The sequence below is a fragment of the Carex rostrata genome, chromosome 10, assembly GCF_964058835.1.
Source record: "Carex rostrata chromosome 10, lpCarRost1.2, whole genome shotgun sequence".
NCBI classification, from domain to species: Eukaryota; Viridiplantae; Streptophyta; class Magnoliopsida; order Poales; family Cyperaceae; genus Carex; species Carex rostrata.
In genome coordinates, this window is record NC_135927.1 from 4,694,647 (window position 1) to 4,719,106 (window position 24,460).

General features: G+C 33.3%; 3 protein-coding genes across 3 annotated transcripts; all 3 read left to right on the top strand.

Moving 5' to 3' along the window:
* Window positions 1-2,907: 2,907 nt before the first annotated feature.
* LOC144560451 (lipoic acid synthase 1) lies at window positions 2,908-7,867 on the top strand. The gene is made up of 6 exons (XM_078309652.1): window positions 2,908-3,251; window positions 3,568-3,710; window positions 4,063-4,274; window positions 5,258-5,487; window positions 7,017-7,166; window positions 7,510-7,867. The coding sequence occupies exons 1-6, from the start codon at window positions 2,961-2,963 to the stop codon at window positions 7,621-7,623; spliced, it is 1,140 nt and encodes a 379-aa protein (XP_078165778.1). The 5' UTR covers window positions 2,908-2,960; the 3' UTR covers window positions 7,624-7,867.
* A 617-nt stretch (window positions 7,868-8,484) lies between these two features.
* On the top strand, window positions 8,485-9,759 carry LOC144560624 (F-box protein At5g49610-like). Its single transcript, XM_078309859.1, has one exon. It carries the CDS (start codon window positions 8,690-8,692, stop codon window positions 9,752-9,754), a length of 1,065 nt encoding a protein of 354 aa, XP_078165985.1. The 5' UTR covers window positions 8,485-8,689; the 3' UTR covers window positions 9,755-9,759.
* Window positions 9,760-12,879: 3,120 nt separating this feature from the next.
* Window positions 12,880-14,927, top strand: LOC144560748 (pentatricopeptide repeat-containing protein At4g18520, chloroplastic-like). The gene has a single exon (XM_078309991.1). It carries the CDS (start codon window positions 13,001-13,003, stop codon window positions 14,807-14,809), a length of 1,809 nt encoding a protein of 602 aa, XP_078166117.1. The 5' UTR covers window positions 12,880-13,000; the 3' UTR covers window positions 14,810-14,927.
* The last annotated feature ends 9,533 nt before the right edge of the window (window positions 14,928-24,460 follow it).

Here is a 24,460-nt window from a genome sequence, read left to right on the forward strand (position 1 = left end):
TATTTTTTTTTTTGTTTCCATATTTCTCATCTTCAATTGAGAAGACTCCACCTTCCATTTTCTTATTTATTGTTTCCTTACTTCTTCGTTTCTATATGGATTACAATGGAAATCATTTTTTTTTATTTCCTTATTTCTCTTTCTTTGTTTCTATACATATTGGTGTAGACAATTTAGAATATATTTCCGATATAGAATATATCAATGTGTGTGTGTATTCTAAATTGAAAACAAAGAAGAATATAAATTGGAACGTGTATGTGAATATATATTTTTCTTATAATATATGTGTGTGTGTGTATATATCCTATACATACACATGATAACACTTTTTATTTATGTTTTTTGATATCATATTATATGTTGATATTGAATTGTTGTATGATATGCGATATTAGATTCGAATCGAGCTATTATTTGATATTATTGGTACTTAAAAACAAAAAAATCATCACATCATCAAATTGTTATCATAGATCACGATTAAAGATAATTAAAAATACATAATCATATAAATTTTCTATTAACATGTGTTTTAATTTTTAGATAATTATTATTTTCGTTGATATATTTGTTTCTTATAATATGTTCCGTTGCAACGCACGGGTATGATACTAGTAGGACAAATATCATGTATTTTACGATTTCAGATTAGCTAAAAAATAATGCCTATTCGGGAATCGGGATGGCACAAGGGCGGTATAATTTGAGCTTTGAGATTCATGCTAAGTTAAAGAACGGTTCATATCCAATAAAATAATTGTAAAATATTATCTATTACCGTAAAAGGGAATTCTTTTAGAATTAGTGGATTCATACCCTTTTTTTTAACTTTGCACAAATCTCAAAGCTCAAATAATACTGCCTCTTGTGTTAGTTCGAATCTCAAAGCTCCTAAGAGTAAATCACAAACCGTAAAATGAAGAGAATCTATTATACATATTGGAGAGGATACTCTGCAGAATCTGATTCCATGGATATATTCCGTTTTTTTTAAGTACCACCCCAATAAATCGGAATTAAATAAATACTACCGGATTTCATAAATTTAAGATTCCGTCACGTTCACAAAATGAATTTGCGCACCGACCTGTTCCCGACTGATCCGTTTCCTGACCCGTTCACAAAACCATTCTGCGAACCGACCCGTTCCATGACCCGTTCACAAAACTATTTTGCGGACCAACCCGTGGACCCGTTTCCGACCTGACCCGTCCGCCTGTACCCGTTTGCGACTGACCCGTTCCATGACCCGTTCACAAAACCATTTTGTGGACGGATCCGTTCACAAAATGGTTTTGCGAACGGGTCATGGAACAGGTCAGTCGGGAACGGGTCGGTTCACAGAATGGTTTTGTGAACGGGTCAGGAAACGGGTCAGTCGGGAACGGGTCGGTGCGCAAATTCATTTTGTGAACGTGACGGAATCTTAAATTTATGAAATCTGGTGGTATTTATTTAATTCCGATTTATTGAGATGGTACTAAAAAAACGGGATATATTATGAATATGATATGATATGTAGAGGTGCTATCGGGTCGGGTCCGGGTACTATTATATTTGGACCCGGACCCTAAAAGTGTTCGGGTCCAAATTTCGATCCATATACTTATTTGTTTCAAATCGGGTCGGGTCCGGATCCGGATACCTATCTACCCGTAGATATTTCGGGTCCAGTCTTTCGGTTCCGGGTAGATAGATATTCGTAACTTGTTTGTGGATTATCGGGTCCGGTTCGGATACGGGACGGTTCCGGATCCAGAGCGGGTATAGGTCTGTATTTTGTTAATTTAGAGACTCTAGGCACCACATGTTATTATTTTTAATTTTGAGTCGTCGTTGAATTCAGTTTTTTGTTAATAGCTTTTGAATTCAGGAGGATGGAGGAGATATAATTTTTAGAAAGTAAAATATTAGAGATGATGATTTTCTTTTCTATAATTCAAAAAAATCTATGAATTGAATGTAATAGAAGAAAAAAGGTATAAAATAAGTTGGTTATGGAAGAATAAATTTGACAATCATGTGTCATATGTCACATGTGTATAATATAGAACAAAAATCAAAGGGCGTAATTAAAGGGCTAGTTAATGATGTAATTAAATGGTAGTGTAAAATAATAGCATAAATTTGGTTAAGTTTTATCAAATTATAGCTTAGCTGAAATATATTATCTAACACAAAAACTTGATGCAGAGTTATTAATATATATTTTATCGGGTATTTATACGGGTATCGGGTCGGGTCCGGTTATGGGTCGGATAATTAAATGATACCCATATCCTACCCATTACAGTATCGGTTCCGGTTCGGATCCGGGTCGGATATTAAATTATTAATTTTGTATCCATACCCATAATTTAATCGGTTATATTTTTTAAACCATACCCTATCCAAATTAATCGGATCCGGATCGGTTCCGGGTCGGATCCGGTTCAGTTCCGGGTCGGATCCGGTTCAGTTCCGGATCGGATCCGAGTAATCGGGTAAAAGTAGCACCTCTAATGATATGATGTAATATTAACCTTTACTTTTGTGTATTTTTACAAGGAATTTCATGTATATCCCTCAAAAACTTTAAAATTACATATTTTCTCTTGTGAATTTTGAAATTACGTATTCCAAAAATTCACAAATTTACTTATTTTATTGTCTTTTATATTAAAACTCATTCTAGATTTATAAAATATCTATTTTACTCTTAATTAAAAGCATAAAACGCATGTTGGATTCCAATTTGAATCTGAAAAGTTTCTCTACCATCCGATCTGTGCGAATCGCATTAAGATCTATGCGCATCTTATTATATTTAGAATTTTTATAAGGAAAATATATAATTTTGAACTTTTTGAGGGGTATACATGAAATTCCCCCTTTCTTTTGGGTCTTGTACAAATTTTGTTTTTCTCCGGTTCTCTTTCCCGCAGTCTCCCACCAGAGAGAGAGAGAGAGACTGAGCCATGAATCCACAGAGACCTCGACAAATCCTCTCTCTTTCCAAAACCCTAACCCTAACCCTAACCCGCTCCGTTTCCTCCACCACCCCTTCTCTCCTTCAAGCCCCAGATGCCTCCCCCACTTCTCCTACTCCCTCCCGCCTCGCCGACCTCCGCCGCCGCCTCTCCTCAGAGATGCCCATTCCTGGTGATTTCGTCTACTCCGTACCAGTCGGTACCAAGAAGAACCCCATCAGGAAACCTGATTGGATGAAGGAAACTATACCTGGTGGTTCCAAATACACTGCAATTAAGGTAATAATCAATCAATTTCGTGCAATTGGGTTGCATTTAAGGTAATAAAAATAATTGCAACTTGTCTTTTATTAGGTAAACTTCAATCAATTTTGTGCAATTTGGTACCTGAATTTCTGTTTGGTGACCTTTTCTCTCTACTTTTTTAGAAATTTTCAATTTGCATTTTGGTCAGTACAATTTGAAATTCAAAGGGGGGTTCTGAAATTTTGTAGTACTTTGGGGGCATTTTTGTGCATAGTTTTGAATCTTGTCTACTGTTACTGATGCAATGCAAATGACATGAAGTGAACTATAATTTGTCACTGAAATGAAGGCCAAATTGAGGGAGCTCAAATTGCACACAGTATGTGAGGAGGCGAGGTGCCCAAATTTGGGGGAGTGCTGGTCGGGTGGTGAAACTGGTACGGCAACCGCTACTATCATGATCCTTGGTGATACCTGTACCCGTGGTTGTAGGTTTGTTTTCTTCATATTCTTCTCTTTCAAAATTTTTAGTGCAATTGAGGAGAGAATTTGGTCAAATTGAGGGTTAATTAGGAGCAAATCAGGTTAAAATTAGGACAAATTTTGCCAGAATCACATTTAATTGATGATAGTTGCATAATTTTACCAGTACTGACCTGACTGGTATTTACTAGACATGTGTATAATTTTGTTTCTGCAAATATCTATAAAACTAACCTAAATAAAAACTCAATTATGTATGACTCCTGTTTCTCCAATTTATTAGTCTTAGATAAAAAAAAAGTAAAAAACACATCATGGACAATGATGTATCTCTATTTCTAAAACCCGCTTCAAATTTCAGATTTTGTAATGTGAAGACATCACGGACCCCACCGCCACCTGACCCGAATGAACCAACAAATGTGGCTGAGGCAATTGCATCTTGGGGTCTTGATTATGTGGTCATAACAAGTGTCGACCGGGACGACTTGTCAGATCAAGGAAGCGGGCATTTTGCTGAAACGGTACAAAAACTCAAGTTTTTGAAACCCACGATGCTCATTGAAGCGCTTGGTAAGATGTGATTTTACTAATTTAAGGTTGATCCCATGATTTTTCAAATGATCGTACACAAGTCGTCTGTACTGTAGTCATGATTCTTTGTTTATGTTTTTATATGTTTTTTGTGGAGTAGAACTAGGGTGTTCTTAAGTTCACCAAGCCCCTTGGTGAACTCAAGTCTAAAACCCGTCAAATCGGCTTTAAATGACGAATCCGAACCGTTGAAACCTGCCTACCTTACGAGTGATGTGTCTACATGTGAAAATTTTAAACATTCGAATTAATTTAGTATAAAGTCAAGCAGTCAAAAAACGTTCAAAAAATGAATGCATTAAAATTAATTTATTAACCTTCTTATTTTGACTGAATGACTTTATACTAAATTAATTCGAATGTTTAAAATTTTCACATGTAGACGCATCACTCGTAAGTTTGATGGGTTTCAACGTTTCGGATTCATCATTTGAAGCCGATTTGACTGGTTTTAGACTTGAGTTCACCAAGGGGCTTGGTGAACTTGAGTACACCAAGGGGCTTGGTGAACTTGAGTACACCCTAGTTCTACTCATTTTTTGTGCTCTTTTATGGCAGTTAATGGCGTATCAAGCAATTAACTAATGAACAAAGGATTCCAAAAAGTAGTTGAGATTTGGGACTGACCATTTATTTTATCGGGGGAATTTCATGTATACCCCTCAAAAACTTCAAAATTACGTATTTCCGCGTCATAACTTCCAAAACTCTCAAATTTACCCATTTTATTGTCTTTTTATATTAAAACATTTTAAATTTATAAAATACTCATTTTACTTTTTATTAAAAGCATAAAAAAATTGTAGTTTGTTTAAGAAAAATGTTGGTCTTATATTTGATACCCATTATACTCTTTATCTAACTTGAGGGAAAATACGTAATTTTGAAGTTTTTGAGGGGTATACGTAAAATTCCCCCTATTTTATCAATGGTTCTAACTTGAATTAATACGCTTGATGTAGTACCCGATTTCCGAGGTGATGCAAGCTGTGTAGAGAGAGTTGCCACATCAGGATTAGATGTGCTTGCTCACAACATAGAGACAGTGGAGGAGTTACAGAGGAGTGTGCGGGACCACCGTGCGAATTTTAAACAGTCGATAGATGTTCTCAAGATGGCCAAGGAGTATGCCCCTCCTGGTACGCTTACGAAGACCTCTATCATGCTCGGCTGTGGTGAGACTCCTGATCAGGTATTCCTTAAAGATCTCCAAAACTTGTACCCATAATACACCTATTTTGATAGGGGAGATTTCATGTATACCCCTCGAAAATCTTGAAATTACATATTTCTCCCTCTAAAATTCATAATATCATATTTACCCTTATAAATTCGAAAACTCACAAATTTACCCAATTTATTGTCTTTTATATTAAAACTCATTTTAAATTTTTAGAGTACCTATTTTACCCCATAAAACACCTTTTGTTTTTGCTAAGTTTCTACTTTCTACTTTAGGTGTCATTCTTCCTATGTGGTATCATATCATGTGATTAATATGCCCTTTTTAATATAATAAAGAGTGAGGCTATGGTACTGCATAGCGCGTATTGGTCCGTACTATGAATCAATATATTTGTTTTTAAAGCCCAGACAGTCGATTTGAACCGTTCAACATGATTTCCATCAACTTGTAGATCAAATTTTATATTTTTTAGAATTTTTATTACTATTTTTTTTAGATAGGTATAAAAGAATTTGATCTAATAATTCTTAGACCATTCAAAAGTAGTGATTTTCTACCTATATAAAAAAATTCAAAAAATGTAAAATTTAGTATGCACTTAACCTTTTCTTATGGAGATTATGTTAAACATTGATCCATAGTACAGACTAATATGCGCTATGCATAGTACCATAGCCTCACTCTACAATAAGTACCTATTTTGTATTTGATATGTTTGAGGATGCATGTTTGTCATTTTTTATCACGTCTTAGTAGAGTAGAATCAATGGCATTGTGGTGGCAATATTGGTCTGAAACTGTTAGTTAAATCTGATAGACCTGTTAAGGTTAACTGGTACGGTATGTCACCTTGTGAATTGATAAGAGTCACATCTGGTACATTACATGTCAAGTTATCATTTGCTGTGTAAATTACAATTTTACCCTACTACCAAAGAATTTGCAGAGAAGGCACATAACAGAACAAATGAAATAGTTATCAACTCGTATCAACCTGTGCCAATTGAAATTTCCTCTGGTACATAGTAGTTCTTGGAGATTGAAACTGTACTGAAATAAGGTATTGTAAAATTCCTCTTTGTGATATAAAAGAAACAAAATATCGGTCCCTGCTGGAATTCCACAGTTTCCTGTTTCAGTTCTAGATTGTAACATGCATTTGAATTGGCAAAGTTCCCATTTTACCCTTTATTAAAAAATAATAATATATAGTAATGTATAAGAAAAATGTTCAATCTTCTAATTGGTCGGTTTCCAAGGGCAAATGGTTCATTTCTAATTGGGTAAATTTTGTGAGTTTTCTTTAGAGGGGTAAATATGATATCATGAATTTTAGAGTGGGGTAATATGTAATTTTGAGGTTTTTGATGGGCATACATGAAATTCTCCCTTTTTGGCATGGAATTGCTGATTTGATCCTTAATTGACCCTTGAGTATTGTAATTAGTTCTACTAATGTTATATTAGAGTACAATTATGACCAATTGGAGGTTTTATTTTCTTATTTCATATTTTTTTATAATCATTTTTTATAGGTAATAAGCACAATGGAGAAAGTACGGGCAGCTGGAGTTGATGTGTTTACATTAGGCCAGTATATGAGGCCTTCGAAAAGGCATATGCCTGTGTCTGAGTACGTCTCTCCTCAGGCTTTTGAGAGATACCGTGCTCTTGGTGTTGAAATGGTAACCCTAGTTTTCTTTAACTTCTTTATTCTCTTTCGTTGCAGTAACATACTTTGTTTCTCAATAGATTGTAGATATGGTTCCTCCCCAATAAAATAAAATAAAATAACTAAATGAAAACTAATCAGAATTAAAATAAAAAATGCTGATTTGGTCCTTTTAACGCCTTGGCATCAGGGTGAAATGTTGTAATTAAATTATTAAAAATACAGCTAAGTTTTAAGTCAAATGTTTTAGTAATGAAATTACTAAAATTATTACAACTAATCTTTAACAAAGCATTAAAATATGAGAAAATATTAGTAATTAAATGTATGATATCCACCTTTTTAATATAATGCAGGGATTTAGATACGTGGCATCGGGCCCGATGGTGAGGTCGTCATACAAAGCCGGTGAGTTCTACATCAAATCAATGATCGATGCCGATCGGAGCAAATCTGCATCAAGTGTGTGAACTCGTATAATATAAATTCATTTTTTTTAACATTTTTCGTTTCTTTAATTAAATAAGCAAAATCTCAATCTCATGTGTTTGTACAAGAATAGTTCTCTTCTTCGCTACCAATGTCTTGTGAAATTATGTTGAACGGAGCAAATTTAATGTAAAGCATTTTTTTTTCTTGATTGATTGTTTTTGAACCTTACTAAAACAAAAAATAATAATTCAATAAAGAAGGTAACTTTCTTTTTTCTTGGTCTCCCAAACTGTTGTGTTTATTGAGTTGCATGATATACCCACCTTTCTGAAAAGAGAACGGAGTATGTCTGATGGGTTCTAGAGCCATTCGATCTGCTTTAAGATTTGTGTGTACAAAAATTGGGGCGAGTGCACATGAATATTAAAGCGGATTGCATGGATCTTAAAGTGGATCAGACGGTCCTAGAGGCCATCAAGCCTACAATATGTCTGATGCTAAGGTTTATTCTATGTTTTGTGCTAAACATGATATAATAATCAAATCAGAGGGAGAGAACAAAATCAAATCAAATCAAATCCACATATTACAATCTTGTTTGCCATTTACATCGCACCACAAGATAATAATAATAATAATAAATAAATTAAATTGGAGATGCTTCAACAAACTTCAATAGTCGTGTTGTCATGTATCATGTTCCGTACCTTCAATACTATCTCCAAGATCATATTTTTTTTTAATAATGATAATAATAATAATAGTAAATTAATTAATTAATTAATTAATTAATTATATTCCATTCCTCAATTCTGGGGCGTATTCCAGTAATTTACCAGTAAAAGGTGAGACTTTGTCTTTCTGTTGGGCACGTCTACATAATTCAAATCTTTTCTTATTTCAATAATATGAAATTAAGATGCTTCTAAGTCTCTATATATATACCCATTTAGGTTGAACTTGAACACCTTACTTCAAAGTTAAAACAATTCTTCTTTGAGCAACCAATAGTACACCAAAAAAAAAAAAAAAAAAATCATTAGATTCCTTCCTTCCCTTGCAATTAAAGGTCTCAGCATAAATCTTGTTTTGCCAAGAAAATAAATGGAGCAAAAAATTTTGATGTCTAGTTGTGAAAAAGGAATGAAAGAGTGTGATATCACTAATGATTTGTTGGTGGAGATTTTGGTGAGACTTCCTTTCAAATCTCTGTGTAGGTTTAAATGTGTCTCGAAATCATGGTACCGGTTGATCTCCGACAACTATCTCCGACAAAGGCTCCCTTCAATCGCCACCAGCCTATTCTTTCGATCTGAATCCGACCAATTCAACAAGGCTAGGTATGCATACACATCTTCAAATGGTACAATTCAAGATTGCAACCTCGATTTCTTTCCTTTCAATGATAAATTGTTGGTAGTCGATGGTTCAAATGGGTTGCTTCTCTATTACGCATCAACCTCTTCGACATTTTATGTCGTAAATACGGCTACTAAATCATGGGTTTCTTTACCTAAATCTAAGAAGGAAACACATTTATCAATATTGGCATTTGATCCCTATAGCTCAACTGACTATAAAGTTGTATGTTTTACTGCATGGCGGGCCCGAGGTGCACAGCTAGAAATATATTCGTCAGAGACTGGCAAATGGGACCAGCATGATGTTGAATTTGGCATTGAGCCGGATGCAATGTCGACTACTAAGCACTATTTCGACGGCCTCCTCTACGTTCTAGTGTACCCAAATATGCTTGTTGCTATGAATTTGATGAAATTCTCGTGCAAGTTGATTCGGATGCCCGAGTCGATAAACATGCTTAGTCGTGTCGGTCACTGCCACGGCCGCCTTCACTATGCGCATATTAATGGAAACAAGTTGAAGATTTGGGTGACGAATTATTTGAATAGAAAATGGGGTTTGAAGAATGAAATTAATTTGAGAGAAATTATGGGAAGGAGAGATTATGAAATTAATAACCCAAATCAAGTAAATTTGTTGGTTTTTCATCCTGAGGAGGAGATGGTGTCTGTATGGTTTCATAATTGGAAAATGATGTGGTATGATTTTAAAGAAAGGAGATTGATTGGAAGTTGGAGGGAAAAGGCTTCTGTTATTCAAATTTGGATGTTTCCTTGTTCAAACTTTTTGAGAAATTGTATAGCTTAGCATGAAACCAAATGTAAAGGAATATAAGATATATAAAAATAAAAGAAAAGAAAGAGAACTAGTTTTTGATTTAGTGACAATAAGTAATGCTTTTTGTATAAGATGTCATAAGTTTAAAATTTAAATAATAGATTTGTTGTGAATATTAGATAGTTGTATTGCTTGACTTTTATATCAAGTAAATTTGTTGGTTTTTCTTTCTGAGGAGATGGTGTGTGTATGGTTTCATAATTGGAGAATGGTGTGGTATGATTTAAAAAAAAATGAATTTGGAAAAGGCTTCTGTCATTCAAATTTGGTTGTTTCCTCTTTCAAGTTTCTTAATGTAAATCTATGTAGTCAAATCGATAAAAAAATTTGAAAATATAATAAATTTAAGAATAATTATTCTTTAAATTAAATTAGAAGTAGAATTACGTGTCAATTTTTTTTTTGAAATCTTAACAATATTCATAAACCACATCAACAAACTCACACAATATAATCCTCTTCAGCAAAAAATAAAAATAAAAGAAAGAGAAACTTGTTGTTGCACTTGACAACATAGTGATAAACGAATTATTCAGGTTCGGTTTGACGAGGTCAAAAATTCGTGATTCAGGAATAATTCGGATATAATTCGGAAATAATTTGGTACTACAATATATATATATATATAAATTCGCATTTTTTTCACAAATAATTTGTGATTCGTGTTTTATTCGCGAATAAAATATATCATACGTTTTTCTGTATTTTATTTGGTGTTTGATTCGAAAACGTCAAAAAAATATTATATTTGCGAGTAAAATGCCCGAAATTTTTAAATATACCATTTTATAAAAAATGTTAAACCAAAACACCAGTTCTGGCTGTTTTTTACAAAAATCGCATGGCCGCTTGCCCTGGAAGCGGCCACATGAAGCTTGGCCGCTTTGGAGGGAAGCGGGCACCTATTATGGGCCGCTTTGGGGGCCAGCGGCCAATGTTCATTTTTTTTTTTTTTTTTTTTTTTTTTGAAAACAGAATTTTTTTTTATTTTTATTGTTTGTATTAAAATATTAGAAATGTTGAATATATTTCTTTGAAAATAGATGAAATACAATATAATTTGATTTATTAGAAAGACTGCAACAAATAACCGGATCAATATTTTTCAGGCCGGATTTTTCGTGGCTGTAAGAAAAATTAATATATTTCTTTATGTGTTATTGGAAAATAATAAAAATACTTAGATTTTGAGTTATTGATCCCGGTTCAAAAGTCACTTCTAGGTAATCCAGAAAATATTGTGATCTTTCTAATATATTTAATTTATAAAAAGTTATATCTATTTTTAAAAATATTATGATCCTTCTAGTGCATTATGATCCTTAATAGAAAAACCGAAACTAGTTCATTTCGAACTAGAAGGATCATAATATTAATCAAACCAATTAATAGAAAAACCGAAATAGATTAAAAATTGAACCAAACTAGTTCATTTCAAAAAAAAAAAAAAAAAAAAAAACTGAAACAATTAGTTCAAAGTTTTCTAATTCGGTTAAAAGCTGAATAGACTAGAAACCAATTAAGCAACCACCAGTGAGTGCAAATTGGCACGCTCGTATAAAGTTGATGCAAACCTGTCTATTTCTGTTTTTGTCATCAAAGGTTCCGAACTTCCAAGTGTTACACATTAAGAGGAAAGTAAATACACTTTAGATGGCTCAATTGCATGGGCGTGCAAACCTTTTTTTGCATATGTTATGATGCGTCACAATTTAGATGGTCCAATTTATCATAATTATGATGTGTCACAACCTGATTTGTCCATACTAAATTACTTTCATATTAAAAATAATTCTAAAAATAGATACAACTTTTTAAAAATTAAATGTACTAGAAGGATCATAATATTTTTTGTATTACCTAGAAGTGAATTTTGAACCGGGATCAATAACTCAGAATCTAAGTATTTTTATTATTTTCCAATAACACATAAAGAAATATATTAATTTTTCTTACAACCGCGAAAAATCCGGCCTGAAAAATATTGATCCGCGTTATTTGTTGCAGTCTTTCTAATAAATCAAATTATATTGTATTTCATCTATTTTCAAAGAAATATGTTCAACATTTCTAATATTTTAATACAAACAATAAAAATAAAATTCTGTTTTCAAAAAAAAAAAAAAAAAAAAAAAAAAATGAACAGTGGCCGCTGGCCCCCAAAGCGGCCCATAATAGGTGCCCGCTTCCCTCCAAAGCGGCCAAGCTCCATGTGGCCGCTTCCAGGGCAAGCGGCCATGCGATTTTTGTAAAAAACAGCCAGAACTGGTGTTTTGGTTTAACATTTTTTATAAAATGGTAATTTTAAAAATTTCGGGTAAAATGCACACCTTGTTATTATGCTTGACAGCACATAACTGTTTAAATCTGAAGTAGTACATTTAGAAAAATATATCCAATTGCTAAAGAATAATTAATAGAAAAGAAAATGCTCCATCTGACAGCATTAAATCCTCAAAAAATAAACAAGAAGAAGAAGAAGAACAATAGAGACCTACTTGACAGCAAAAAATTGTTGAGATCCATTGCCACAGAAAACCTCTGTGTATATAATTGACTGTGTTACTGCTGAGCATAGTGACAAGATATTCGAATTATATCCGAATAATTCTTTTTTGGGTGATATCGAATCGAAAGCCGAATTATTCGGTTGACTGAATTTTGACAGAATTAAACCCGAATAATTCCATAATTTTTCCAATAACAATAATTTTTTATTTTTTTGCTCTCTTTCAGGACTGAGATTTTTTATCCGGATAATTCCGAATCATTCCCGAATTATATCTGAATTATTCCAGAATCACGAATTTTTGATCCCCCAAACCGAACCCAAATAATTCATTTGTCACTATGCGTGCTGAGTAGGTAAAGTATTCAAAAATATTTTAATTTTTTTAAATTAGACATTAATTTTTAAAGTAGACGTAAAATTATGTCCAAAAATATCTTTTTGACAATATAAAAAAAGAAAAAAAAGAAAGAGAGACCTGTTGTTGCTGTTGGCAGCACAAAACTTTAAATCCCTTGCCACAGAAAACCTCACTACATATCCGTTACTCATTTCATTTTGTGTGGCTGAAACAAATGAGAATCAGAATCCATTTTCTCAGAACCAAAAAAAATGAGCTCCAATTCTAAACCTCAAATCCAATCTCTTTATTTAGTTGCTCTCTTCTTCTTTTATTTATCTTTCCACTTGTTTTATTTCCTCTCCCAATGCTCTCATTTCTCTCCACAACTCCTTTCCAAATCCAATCATCTCACCTCTCTCCATTGCCACATAGCTGTTTTACCACATTTCCCTTTTACAAAAAAACCCAAAAAGGTTCTTTAAAGTCTCTATCTTTATCTTTCCCTACCAGTATCCAGTTAACAGCGCCATGCTCTGATTCCACCTCTGTTGTACAAAATCTGATTCAGGATTTTGTAAATATCAGAACAATTCTTGTTTCCTATCTCAGATCATGTACAACATTAGATGAGGTGAAACAGTGGCATGCGCTTTCAATTAGACTCTATTTAAGCCATTTAGGATATGTAGCTAAGGATATTATGTTTGCGTATATTGGAGTAGAAGAATTAGATGCTGCACAGAAGGTGTTCGATGGAATGTACAAGAGAGATGTTGTATCTTATAGTATGCTTTTAGAGGGTTATCGGTTAATGGGTCTTGGTGACAAGGTGTTACATTTGTTTTTAGAGATGGTAAATGATGGTATTGGTGCTAATAGTTATACCTATGTTTGTTTGTTGAAGCTTTGTACCGAGCAAGGTGATTTTGACCTAGGTAGGCAACTCCATGCCTGTGCAATAAAAAGAGATGCTGTTAATTTAATTGTGGAGAGTGTTTTAGTACATTTCTATGCCCGATATGAGGATATAACAAGTGCCAATAAGGTGTTTGATAGAATGTCTAAACGAGATGTTGTTGCCTGGACTACAATTATAGCAGCTTACGTGCAACACGGCCATTGTCAAGAGGCTTTCTCAATGTTTTCAGCTATGGAGAATGACGACTTATCTCCAAATGAGTTCACTATCTCTAGTGTTTTGAAAGCTTGCGGGGATGAAAAAGCCTTAAAAAGCGGTAAACAACTGCACGCTGCTATTGCCAAAGGCCGGTTTAAAAATGATGTATATGTGGGGAGTTCTCTGTTAGCTATGTATGCAAGGTGCGGCGAAATATCAGATGCAAGGTTAGTGTTCGAAAAAATGCACAGGAGAAACTCAATTACATGGACCTCAATGATTTTTGGTTATGCCCAAAACGGCCTTGGTTATGAGGCTATTTCACTTTTCCACAAAATGAAAAATCGGCGAGTATGGGCAGTTAGCGAGACCATATTAAGTATTTTATACGCTTGTGGGTCCCTACAATCTCTCTACATTGCAAAAGAAATCCATGCACAAGTCGTAAAGAATCTCTTCTCGGATAACATTCGATTCTCCACAACTCTCATTTGGGTCTATTGCAAATGCCATGAATATGGGTATGCAGAGAAGATTCTAGAAAGAATGCCTGAAAGAGATACCATTTCATGGACCGCCTTGATATCGGGTTATAAGAATTTGGGACAAAATGTCGAGGCCTTAGAGTTGTTAGCTGACATGTTATGGGATGGTGTTCGGCCTAATGATTTTACCTATTCATCGACCTTGGGTGCATGTGCCAAATTGGAATCCAATAGATATGGCCATAGGATACATGCATTTGTGAACAAACATGAACAAGCGATAAGTAATGTTTTTGTGGGGACTTCGCTCCTTGACATGTACATGAAATGCGGGGACGTGAAGGATGCTCAGAAGGTGTTTGATGAAATGACCGAGAGAAACTTGGTCACTTGGAAGTTGCTCATTTTGGGGTATGTGAATAATGGAATGCCGAAAGAGGCACTCGAGTACATGCGAAGAATGCAAGAAGAAGGGTGGGATGTGGATGAATTTGTCAGAGGCATTGTGATAAGTTCTTTTGGGGATGCTCAGTTTGAGATGCCAATTAGCTCTTTGGATGATGAAACATGAGAGATATAATCTAAAATGTAAATGATGAACATTTGTATGATAATCCAAGGTTGTAAAGCCATGATTTTGATTGTAGATTTGATTATAATTGCCTAGTGAATTTTTTGTTTTACATTTATATTCTTGCTCTATTTTTTATTTTTTTCTTATGAGTCTAATTTTACACTTCTGATGTAATAATATATTGATATCACATTTGACATAGTATATAAATATTTTCAAAACAAATGTAAAATTGTATATTGTGTATATATTGTAGTCTCCAACCAATCTAATCAAGAATTCTTTGTTTTAAAATTAAATAAATTATAATTATTAGTTGTAGTCAGACACCCAACTCATAAAAATAATCAATTTGAGATTTTTTTTTTATTAATTTATAATTAATTCGCACCTTCTACATGTATCTTCAATGCACATGTTACATAGTTGGTTTTCTAGTCATACTGCTCCAACATAGTAAAGATGTTAACAGAGTAGTTTTGACTTCATGCAGCACACAGACTATAGAATGAAACCAGCACTACACATAGTTTCTGCACTGTATGAAGCCAAAACTAATCTGTTAAAAGTTTCTCTGATGCCCAGAAGTTGTTCGATGAAATGCCTAACAGAGATATCATCTCCTGGAACTCCATTCTTTCCATGCACGCCAAGGTAGGGAGAATCAACACTGCACAAGAACTGTTTGACAAAATACCCCAGAGAGACTGGGTCTCATGGATTACCATGATTGTCGGGTTCAACCGACTGGGTCGGTTCAGAGAGGCTGTTGATACATTTTTTGCAATGGTAAGGGCTGGTATTGTCCCAACCCAGTTCACTTTTACCAATGTTCTATCTTCATGTGCTACCCTGGAGGCGGTCAGAAGGTTCATTCCTTTTTGTGATTAAACTAGAACTTAGTAACTGTGTATCAGTCGCCAATTCGTTAATTTTTAGGGGTCCAATTGTTAGAGCCTTATTGGGCCTACACGGACCTCATTCCCAAATTGATACATCTGCAGCCTTCAGAGATTCAAAAAAGTACCAAGACTAAATCCAATTGAATATTGATTAACGCTTTTCTTTTTCAAATTGAACATTGATTAACAGATTGAAAAATTGAATATTGATTCAATTAAGTACTTAATCCGATGGAATAGAAGTATTTCTCTCATAAAGAAACTATAGAGTATTGTTTAATTAAATTTATCATATCATGCAAACAAGTACTCTTGTTATTTTCCATATTAAATCATTTCTTACCTTCAAAAATAAGTTATTGACAATGGAATACATATAGGTATATATGAGAACAAAAGAATGACAAATAAACGCAATTATTTTTCCATTGTTGGCGAACTAATTAAGCAATATATACAAGGATTTCTAGTCTTGAAATCTGCGCATGACAGGTCAGAGCACATGATGTGGGGAATTTAGCATTTATTTTCCTTTGATCTGTCCTTGTCTTCCTCAAAGATGAGTCCATATTCTTTTTGGATGGCTTATTTTCGGTGGAGTGGAGTCAGAACCGAATCATCTAGGCAGAAATTTTTTGTCTTTAAAGTCATTGACATATGAGTTCAGAATGAGTTTTGAGGCACATAACTCAGAAATCAAATTTGCTGCTATTCTCTTATCGTGAACAGTAACTATGCTATCCCTGCTTTTCCGAATCCAACAGTTCAATTTTTTTCGGGAACAAATCTCAAAGCAACTTTTTTCAACTTTTTTTTATAACTTTTCAGTGCATGCATTTCGAAAAAATTCAATGATTGAATTTAGAAAAGCAGGAATAGCAGGAACACTATTCATGCACAAAAATAACAACAGATGTTCATCCCAAAACCCATCCCAGATCCACGTGTCAGTGGCTTCAAAGATAGAAATTTATTGCGCATAGGGAAGCGGGTGATCCGGTTCCAGTGGAGTCATTATAGGTAGGGGTATTCATCGGTTCGGTTCGGTTGAAACCGAACCGAGCTAAGCAAACCAAAGTTATAATTCAGTTTTAAAAATAGAACCGAACCGAACTGATTTAGCATTGTAATCGGACCGAATCAAACCAAAGTTTTATTTCGGTTTGTACGATTCAAACCGAAATATATTATTTTTAATTTAAAGTAATTGATTTATAATAAATCGAAGTATATTGCAAAATAAATCGGGGTATTAATAAATAAAGTGGGATATTAAGAAATAAACAAAAATATTTAAAACAGTTGATTAAGAAATAAACTGGGGTATTAAGAAATAAACTAGGGCGGTTCGAACCAAATTCATAATGAGGAGGGTTCAAATGCACCCAAATGCACCCTATTTTTCAAATCCTTTTTCTTCATTTTCAAAGCCTGAATAGTCAATCCGAACCGTTAGATGCGATCTATATATTAAGATGTGCTTGGAGACCAAATTTTATATTTTTTGAAATTTTTTTACTATTTATTAAGCCACTTTGAAAATCGCTGATCCAATGGTCCAGAAAATGTAAAATCAGCGATTTTCAAAATGGCTTAATAAATAGTAAAACAATTCCAAAAAATGTAAAATTTGGTCTCCAAGCACATCTTAATATATAAATTGCATCTAACGGTTCGGATTGACTATTCAGGCTTTGAAAAATGGAGAAAAATATTTGAAAAATAGAGTGCATTTGGGTGTATTAGAACCCTCCTCATTCATAATATATAAAAGTTCGGTCGGTTTAGTTATTTTGGTTTTGAAAATTTCAAAATCGAACCAAACAAAAGTTATAATTTAATTTTAAAAAGTAAATTGAACCAAACAATTAAACCAAAAAATTCAAATCATTTGATCCAAATTAATTCAGTTCGGTTTAGTCTGAGGGAATTTTCCTACTTCGCCTATGATATCTCTATTTAAGATATTTAACAATAACATATTTTTGTTTAAATTGTTTTGGCAACACTGGATATATTGTTTGAATGTACATTTATATGTGTTCACTTTGTCCTTTTAAACTCATGTATTCAAACATTATATAACACTGAATTTTGAAAAAAATCAAACAACTATCTAACCGGCTTTCATAATGCATGTCTTCAGTATCTTATATTTAAATTATTTATTTTGATATATAGAAAAAAAAATAATGTAGAATAACTTGTGAACATGTTTAGAATAATCAAACAATGGGTTTAGAATAACTTGTGAACACGTTTTGGAATTAAACATATAGGGGTTAAACATTTAAAATAAAAATAATCAAAATTCTCAAACCGACTATAAAGAAGTCAAAAAATGAAAAACAAAATATTCGTCTGAATAATGTTTTGACTGACGATGCTTTTTGCCGGGTTATATAGACCCTGAATTTGCATTGAAGAGTCACTATTGTTGTCAATTTCCAAATCCTGAATTTGCATTGAAGAATGAAGACCATACAAGTGAAGAAAATCCCAGGTACGTACTACCTTTGTCTCAGCAATTCTTTGAATTTACGAAATGGAGATTGAATTGCCAAATAAAGGTTAATGGAAACCACCTCTGAATTGGCTCATCCAACTATATCATCTGATTCCAGTATTTATGTTGTTTCCCGCTCAATATAGTCAACTTCTATTTTTAAAAGAAAAGAAAGAGCAATCAATTGAAAGATTGGCATTGTTGCTGTGTTACTATTTAAACAACAGATCAATTTCCCAGTTCGTGTTATTTAAATAGTGCTTTGATTCAACATGAGAAATGCTGAGTGTGGTACCCTTTTAGCCTTTCTTCACTACGGTTATCTACAATCTTTGTTTCTACAGAGCTGGAGATTGAGTCTCCATTAAAGGGAGGGGAGGGGGGCAATGGAGGTCGTCTAATAACACAGCAGGAAGCATGCGGCAAGATAGCGGATTACTAATTCCAATTTTACAAAAATCAGGGTGCCACTGGTTAAAACCCACTTGCTTACAAGTGGTACAATGTCAGGAAGTAATTATTGGGAAGAAAATGGAGGTACTATTTACAATGCTATATATTTGCATATGTTACCTAAAGACTTTAGAAGTGTTGCATGTTTCCTGCAAAAGATATGAATAGAATACCAGAATACCATTTATGACCCTACATAATTCAGGAACTATATCTATTCCCTTAATAAGAAAGTAATTATTTTGTGATGTCTTGTTATACTTTTATTTGAAAAAGGAATATACTATACTTTATAAGATACCCAAGGATATATTGGGTCTTCTGTATAAGGAGATAAGGGGCTCAAGTGATATATATATAATCCTTTACAAAAATCAGGGTGCTACTGGTTAAAACCCACTTGCTTAATGCAGTGGTAATGCCATTTTTCATCCTAGAAAATTATTTAAAACAAAGCACAGTCCTGGTACCATAACCTGTAAATATTGTACTGATTTGTTTTGTACTGGGTTATCCTGGGTGCCAGTCAATTTATATTACAAACTTGTACATACATTAGTGCCCGTCTGTTATTTACAAACTTTCAGATGTATGAAACTGCGACAGCATTACTATAATGTTTGTCGATGCTATATAAATAAGTAATGATTATAATCACCATTATTAATATTTAATTAATCTGGTTTTTATCAAGCAGAACAGGAAATTGGATGAGCTGTATGATCAGTTTCGAGACGAGTACGAGTCAGCCAAATGCTCAGCAATTCAATACGAGTCAGCCAAGCGCTCAGCCAAATACTTCCTCAGAAACCAGCCTGATTTGTTCTCTGCAATGGTCAACATGATGCAGAGGGACCCACCTCTGAGACCGGGTAATATGTGTTAATTAATTTGTTGACCAAGTTATAATTCTAAAATCAGATTTTGCATTTCTGCTGGAACATATTTTTTTAGGGACATCAAATAAAGCTTAAGCAATTCACGACAAAATACTTAATTGGTCGCACTATCAATACAATTAAGTGTTGTCTACTTAACTTCTTATAGTGGAACATGTAACCAATAAAATTTTGCATAAACCCCCCTTCAATTCTGCAATATATTTCTAATGTAATGTCTCTTCTTATTTTTATAGACACTTTAAAGAAAATTAAAGTAGCCTTCTTCAATTTCCATTTACTCTTCTGGCTTTTACGTAATTGTAATGTTTCTTCTTATTTTTATGATAGGTACCATTTTGTTTTTCTCCGTTATAGACAGAGAGAGAGAGAGCGAGAGGGAGAGTAGAGTGTATATGGTATGACTCATTTAAGGCCTTCAAAAATTCATGCTCTGACAGGTTTTCAAAAAGGGAAAAGGTGTGGCACACATGGTTTATCTGTGTGGTTTGGGGACTCTGCAAACAAAGAAATGAGTGTGTCTTTAGGGTTAAAGGATTTTGCAGGAAGGGAGGCTCTGGATTTTGCATTAAGGTCCAATAGATAATGCATTAGGATTTTTATTAGAATATTGACCATTATACCCTTATATTGAATTATGCATCTATTCCTTTAGTTTTAATGATCATGCCATGCTTCTAGAGAAATGAAAAGCATGACAAACTGTTTGGGACATGGTGAAATAGAAAGCCCACTTATTTTCATATCTGGTTTATGACCTTTCAATCTCGCTCGCTTCATGAACAACCTTTTCTATAGGGTTGGTTTCAAGAATTCATTACTCTTAAGCATACTTTTATAATCCAGTACATACCGTGCCTTCGTACTGGTGGTTTTCATTTGGGGTTAAATGGGTGTTTTGTTTTCACGACCTTAAGTGCCTAAGAAGATTCGAGCCCCTACATATTTCAAAAATTATACCTTTGCTGCATATGGGACCCAAATTGGAGTCTTCAAGCGTGTCAAACAGGTCAGTGCTATGTTATTTTCATTGGTTATTTTGCTAAGCTCTTTTATGTCATATATTGGTCATGTTTCTGTTATAATCTCTGTAACCTCTGAAGTTTATTATGTACTACCATGCAAAATCCCAAGCATATATATGGTAATTTGGGTTTTGGAGGGTTACACTGTTTCTTTATTTTAGAGGGCATAGCAACAAATTAATCAACCTATAGGCAAGAAGATGTTCTTCACGGTCTTTGCCTATAAACTAGGTCTGAAAGGCTCATTTTCTATGCAATTGACACTTAGCACAACAGTTAAAAATTTCTCAGTTTTTAGGTGCTACAAGAATTTATTTTTTCCCTTTTTTTATTTCCGTTTTTTTTTTTTTGGAATGATATTGCAGGTAGCTGCATGGAATTATACCTTTTTAAGTTTAAGCTAAATGGAATTATATAATTTGCGAATAAAAGGGTTGAGGTGAGTATCTACCAAGATGACAAACTGCACTTAAGACTGGATCAATGGATAGAATACTGTTTAGTCATTTCTGGTGAAACTAATTATTATATTGTCATGCACAAGTAACTAAGAACCAACTCTATGGAGTCAACCAAAGCTTGTGTATTTGTGCACATGTGCATCTCCCTTGTGCGCATGTTACGGGGCAGCACCATGTTCCCTTTTCATTTTTATGTTTAAATTATTTGATCTTCTTGTATGCAGTATATCTATGTTAGATTTTGTTTGCAGTTCTGTTCTACGGACAAAGAGGTTGGTGATTTTTCTCTTGTTTCTTGGGTTCAAGAAAGAAGATCCTTTTGGCATTGGAATCAAAAGCATAACACTACAAAAGTGGGGTCGTATGGTGACGACATCATCAATTAATTTGGAAATTGTTTGGGGTAGAATCGGATGTAGATAATGGTTTTGGGTGCATTTTGTTTCCTGGCCAGGCAAGGAGATCAGTATTTTAAACCAATTGACCACTTTACATTGCAAAATTGAGCACATGGACGCATGTATAATATTATTAAATATTAGTATTAGTTTTCTAGACTAGGAGTGAGAGTTACGATATGTGAAATTCCTATTACTTGATGATATTTTGTTACTGAGGCATTCTATGTAGATAGTTTTATAGTTGGCTTTGTATTATAAGCTGGATTTTTTTTTTTTTTTATATATATATATTCTCTTAGTGTTATTATCCTTTTTTTTCAATGTAGAGGCTTTCTTTGAATGTTTTTTGTTGCAAGTCTGTCCCAAAATAATATTTATGACATAAACTCGGTCAACAATAATATTTCAATCTCCGTTGCAACGCACGGGTACTTCACTAGTAAAGAAAAAAGAAAAGAAAAAAAATAAGACATTGGGTATAAAAGTTGAAAGGGAAATATAAAAAGAAAAAGAAAAGTATGCTTGGGCACACAATTTGAGTTCTTTATAAAGGAAATAGTTAGCTTTAAATGACTTCATTTTGACTTAATTAAGTACAGGGCAGGACCAAATTCCAGATAAACTAGTACAGAGCAGGACAATACAAGGGTAAAGATTTTAACATAAGAGCTTTGGCTTAAGCAGCGCTGTTTTGATTCTATAGTCCATGTGCTGCATGAAGTGAAAACTGCTCTGTTAAAATCTTTACCCAACAAATTAAGTGAAAGAATAAAAACAAATTGATTATTTATGTGATTTAAGCTGAACTGAACCAAAATATACTTTAGTGTACTATATTTTGACAATAATATAAACTCATATTTTCTTGTAATTTTAAATTCATTTCCTCCATTCACTTAGCATATCATCTAAATTATACATTAGCCATATTTCATTTCTTTTCATCCTTTTTTGTTCTCTATTTTTTTTTCTCATTTATTACAGACTGCACTTGATGAAGAATTAATCTTTATTATTTTCTTCAACTTATTTTAAACTATACATTTCAGCAAAACTAGTGATGTTTCTCTTAAAAAATCTCCAATGTGAAATAAAATTTAATTAATCAAGTCATGGCATGTAGAAATTAAACATGCATTGCTTTCTTCTATTCAGGGTGTGTGGAAGTGTGTTTTGAGTATCTGTGAAAGGTTGACACTTTGATTAAAGTGTTGGAAACATTAGTGCACGAAAGATTGATATTCCTTTTTTAGGTTGTTGTTGATGCTTTGCTTCCAACTTTTTTTTGTTTTTTTTAATATTTCCCTTTCTCCTTGATCACTCTTTTCATATTCCCAAATTGATACATATGCAGTCTTCAGAGATTCCAAAACTAATCACATGGAATGGAACACTTTTCCTTTTCAAAGTGAATATTGATTAACATATTTAAAAATTGAATATTGATTCAATTCAATACGTAATCCAATGGAATAAAATAATTTCTCTCATAAAGAAACTATATTGTATTTTTTAATTAAATTTATCATATCATGCAAACAAGTACTCTTGTTATTTTCCTTATTAAATCATTTCTTACCTTAAAAAATTTAGCATTTCTTTTCTTTTGATCCGTCTTCCTGAAAGATGAGTCGGAACCAAATCTCGGTGTCCCCATGTGGGATGGCTTCCTTTTGATGGAGTCGAGTCGGAACCAAATCTCCTACCCTCATGTGGACAGGAAATTTATGTATCTAAAGTCACCGACACGTGGGTTCTGGATGGATTTTGAGGCAAAATTATATCTAATATTTAAATGTCAAAACTCACCTCGGACCTATGTGTCAGTGACTTTGTCTATAATATCTATTTAAGATTTTAAACAATAACATATATATTCTTGTTTAAATCTTTTTGACAACACTGGATATATTGTCTGAATGTATGTATATGTGTTCACTTGGTCATTTTTAACGCATGTATTCAAACATTATATAACACCGAATTTTGGAAATAATCAAACAACTGTCTACCAGGCTGTCTTAATGCATGTCTTCAGTATCTTAAGTCTTAGACAACACAAGGGTAAAGATTTTAACATAAGAGCTTTGGCTTCAGTAACGCTGTCTTGATTTTATAGTCCATGTGCTGCGTGAAGTTAAAAATGCTCCGTTAAAATCTTTACCCAACAAAGTGAAAGAATAAAAACAAATTGATTATTTATGCGATTTAAGCTGAACTGAAACAAAGCATACTTAAGTGTAGCATATTTTGTCAATAACATAAATTCATCTTTCCTTGTTATTATTAAATTCATTTCCTCCATTCACTTAGCATACCATCTAAATTCTACATTAGCCATATTTCATTTGTTTTCATCCTTTTTTGTTCTTTGTTTTTTTTTTCTCTCATTTATTACATTCTGCACTTGATGAAGAATTAATCTTTATAATTTTCTTCAACTTATTTTAAGCTATACATTTCAGCAAAGTTTGTGACAAATGATGTTTCTCTTAAAAAAACTCTAATGTTAACTAAAATTCAGTTAATCAAGTCATGGCATGTGGAAATTAAACATGTCTTGCTTCCTTCTATTCATAGCGTGTGGATGTGTGTTTTGGATATCTGTGAAATATTGATACTTTGATTAAAGTGTTGAAGACATTAATGCACGAAAGATTGATATTCTTTTTTTAGGTTGTTGTTGATGCCTTGCTTCCAACTTTTTGTTTTTTTGTTTTTATATTTCCCTTTCTTCTTAATCACTATTTTCATATTCCCCTCTCAACCTTTATACCCAAAACAGACTTCTCCACCACTTAATACTCCCAAAAAAAAAAAAAGGTAAGACATTGAGTATAAAGGATGAAAGGAATATAAAAAGAAAAGTACGGTTGGGCACAAGAAAGAGATATGAATATGGAACCACCTAAGAAAAGAATAATATACTATTAAATAAATATGCTAGTACACAAGTAATGAGACAATATATCTTTGCCTTTAGGATAGTAATCTGCTATAG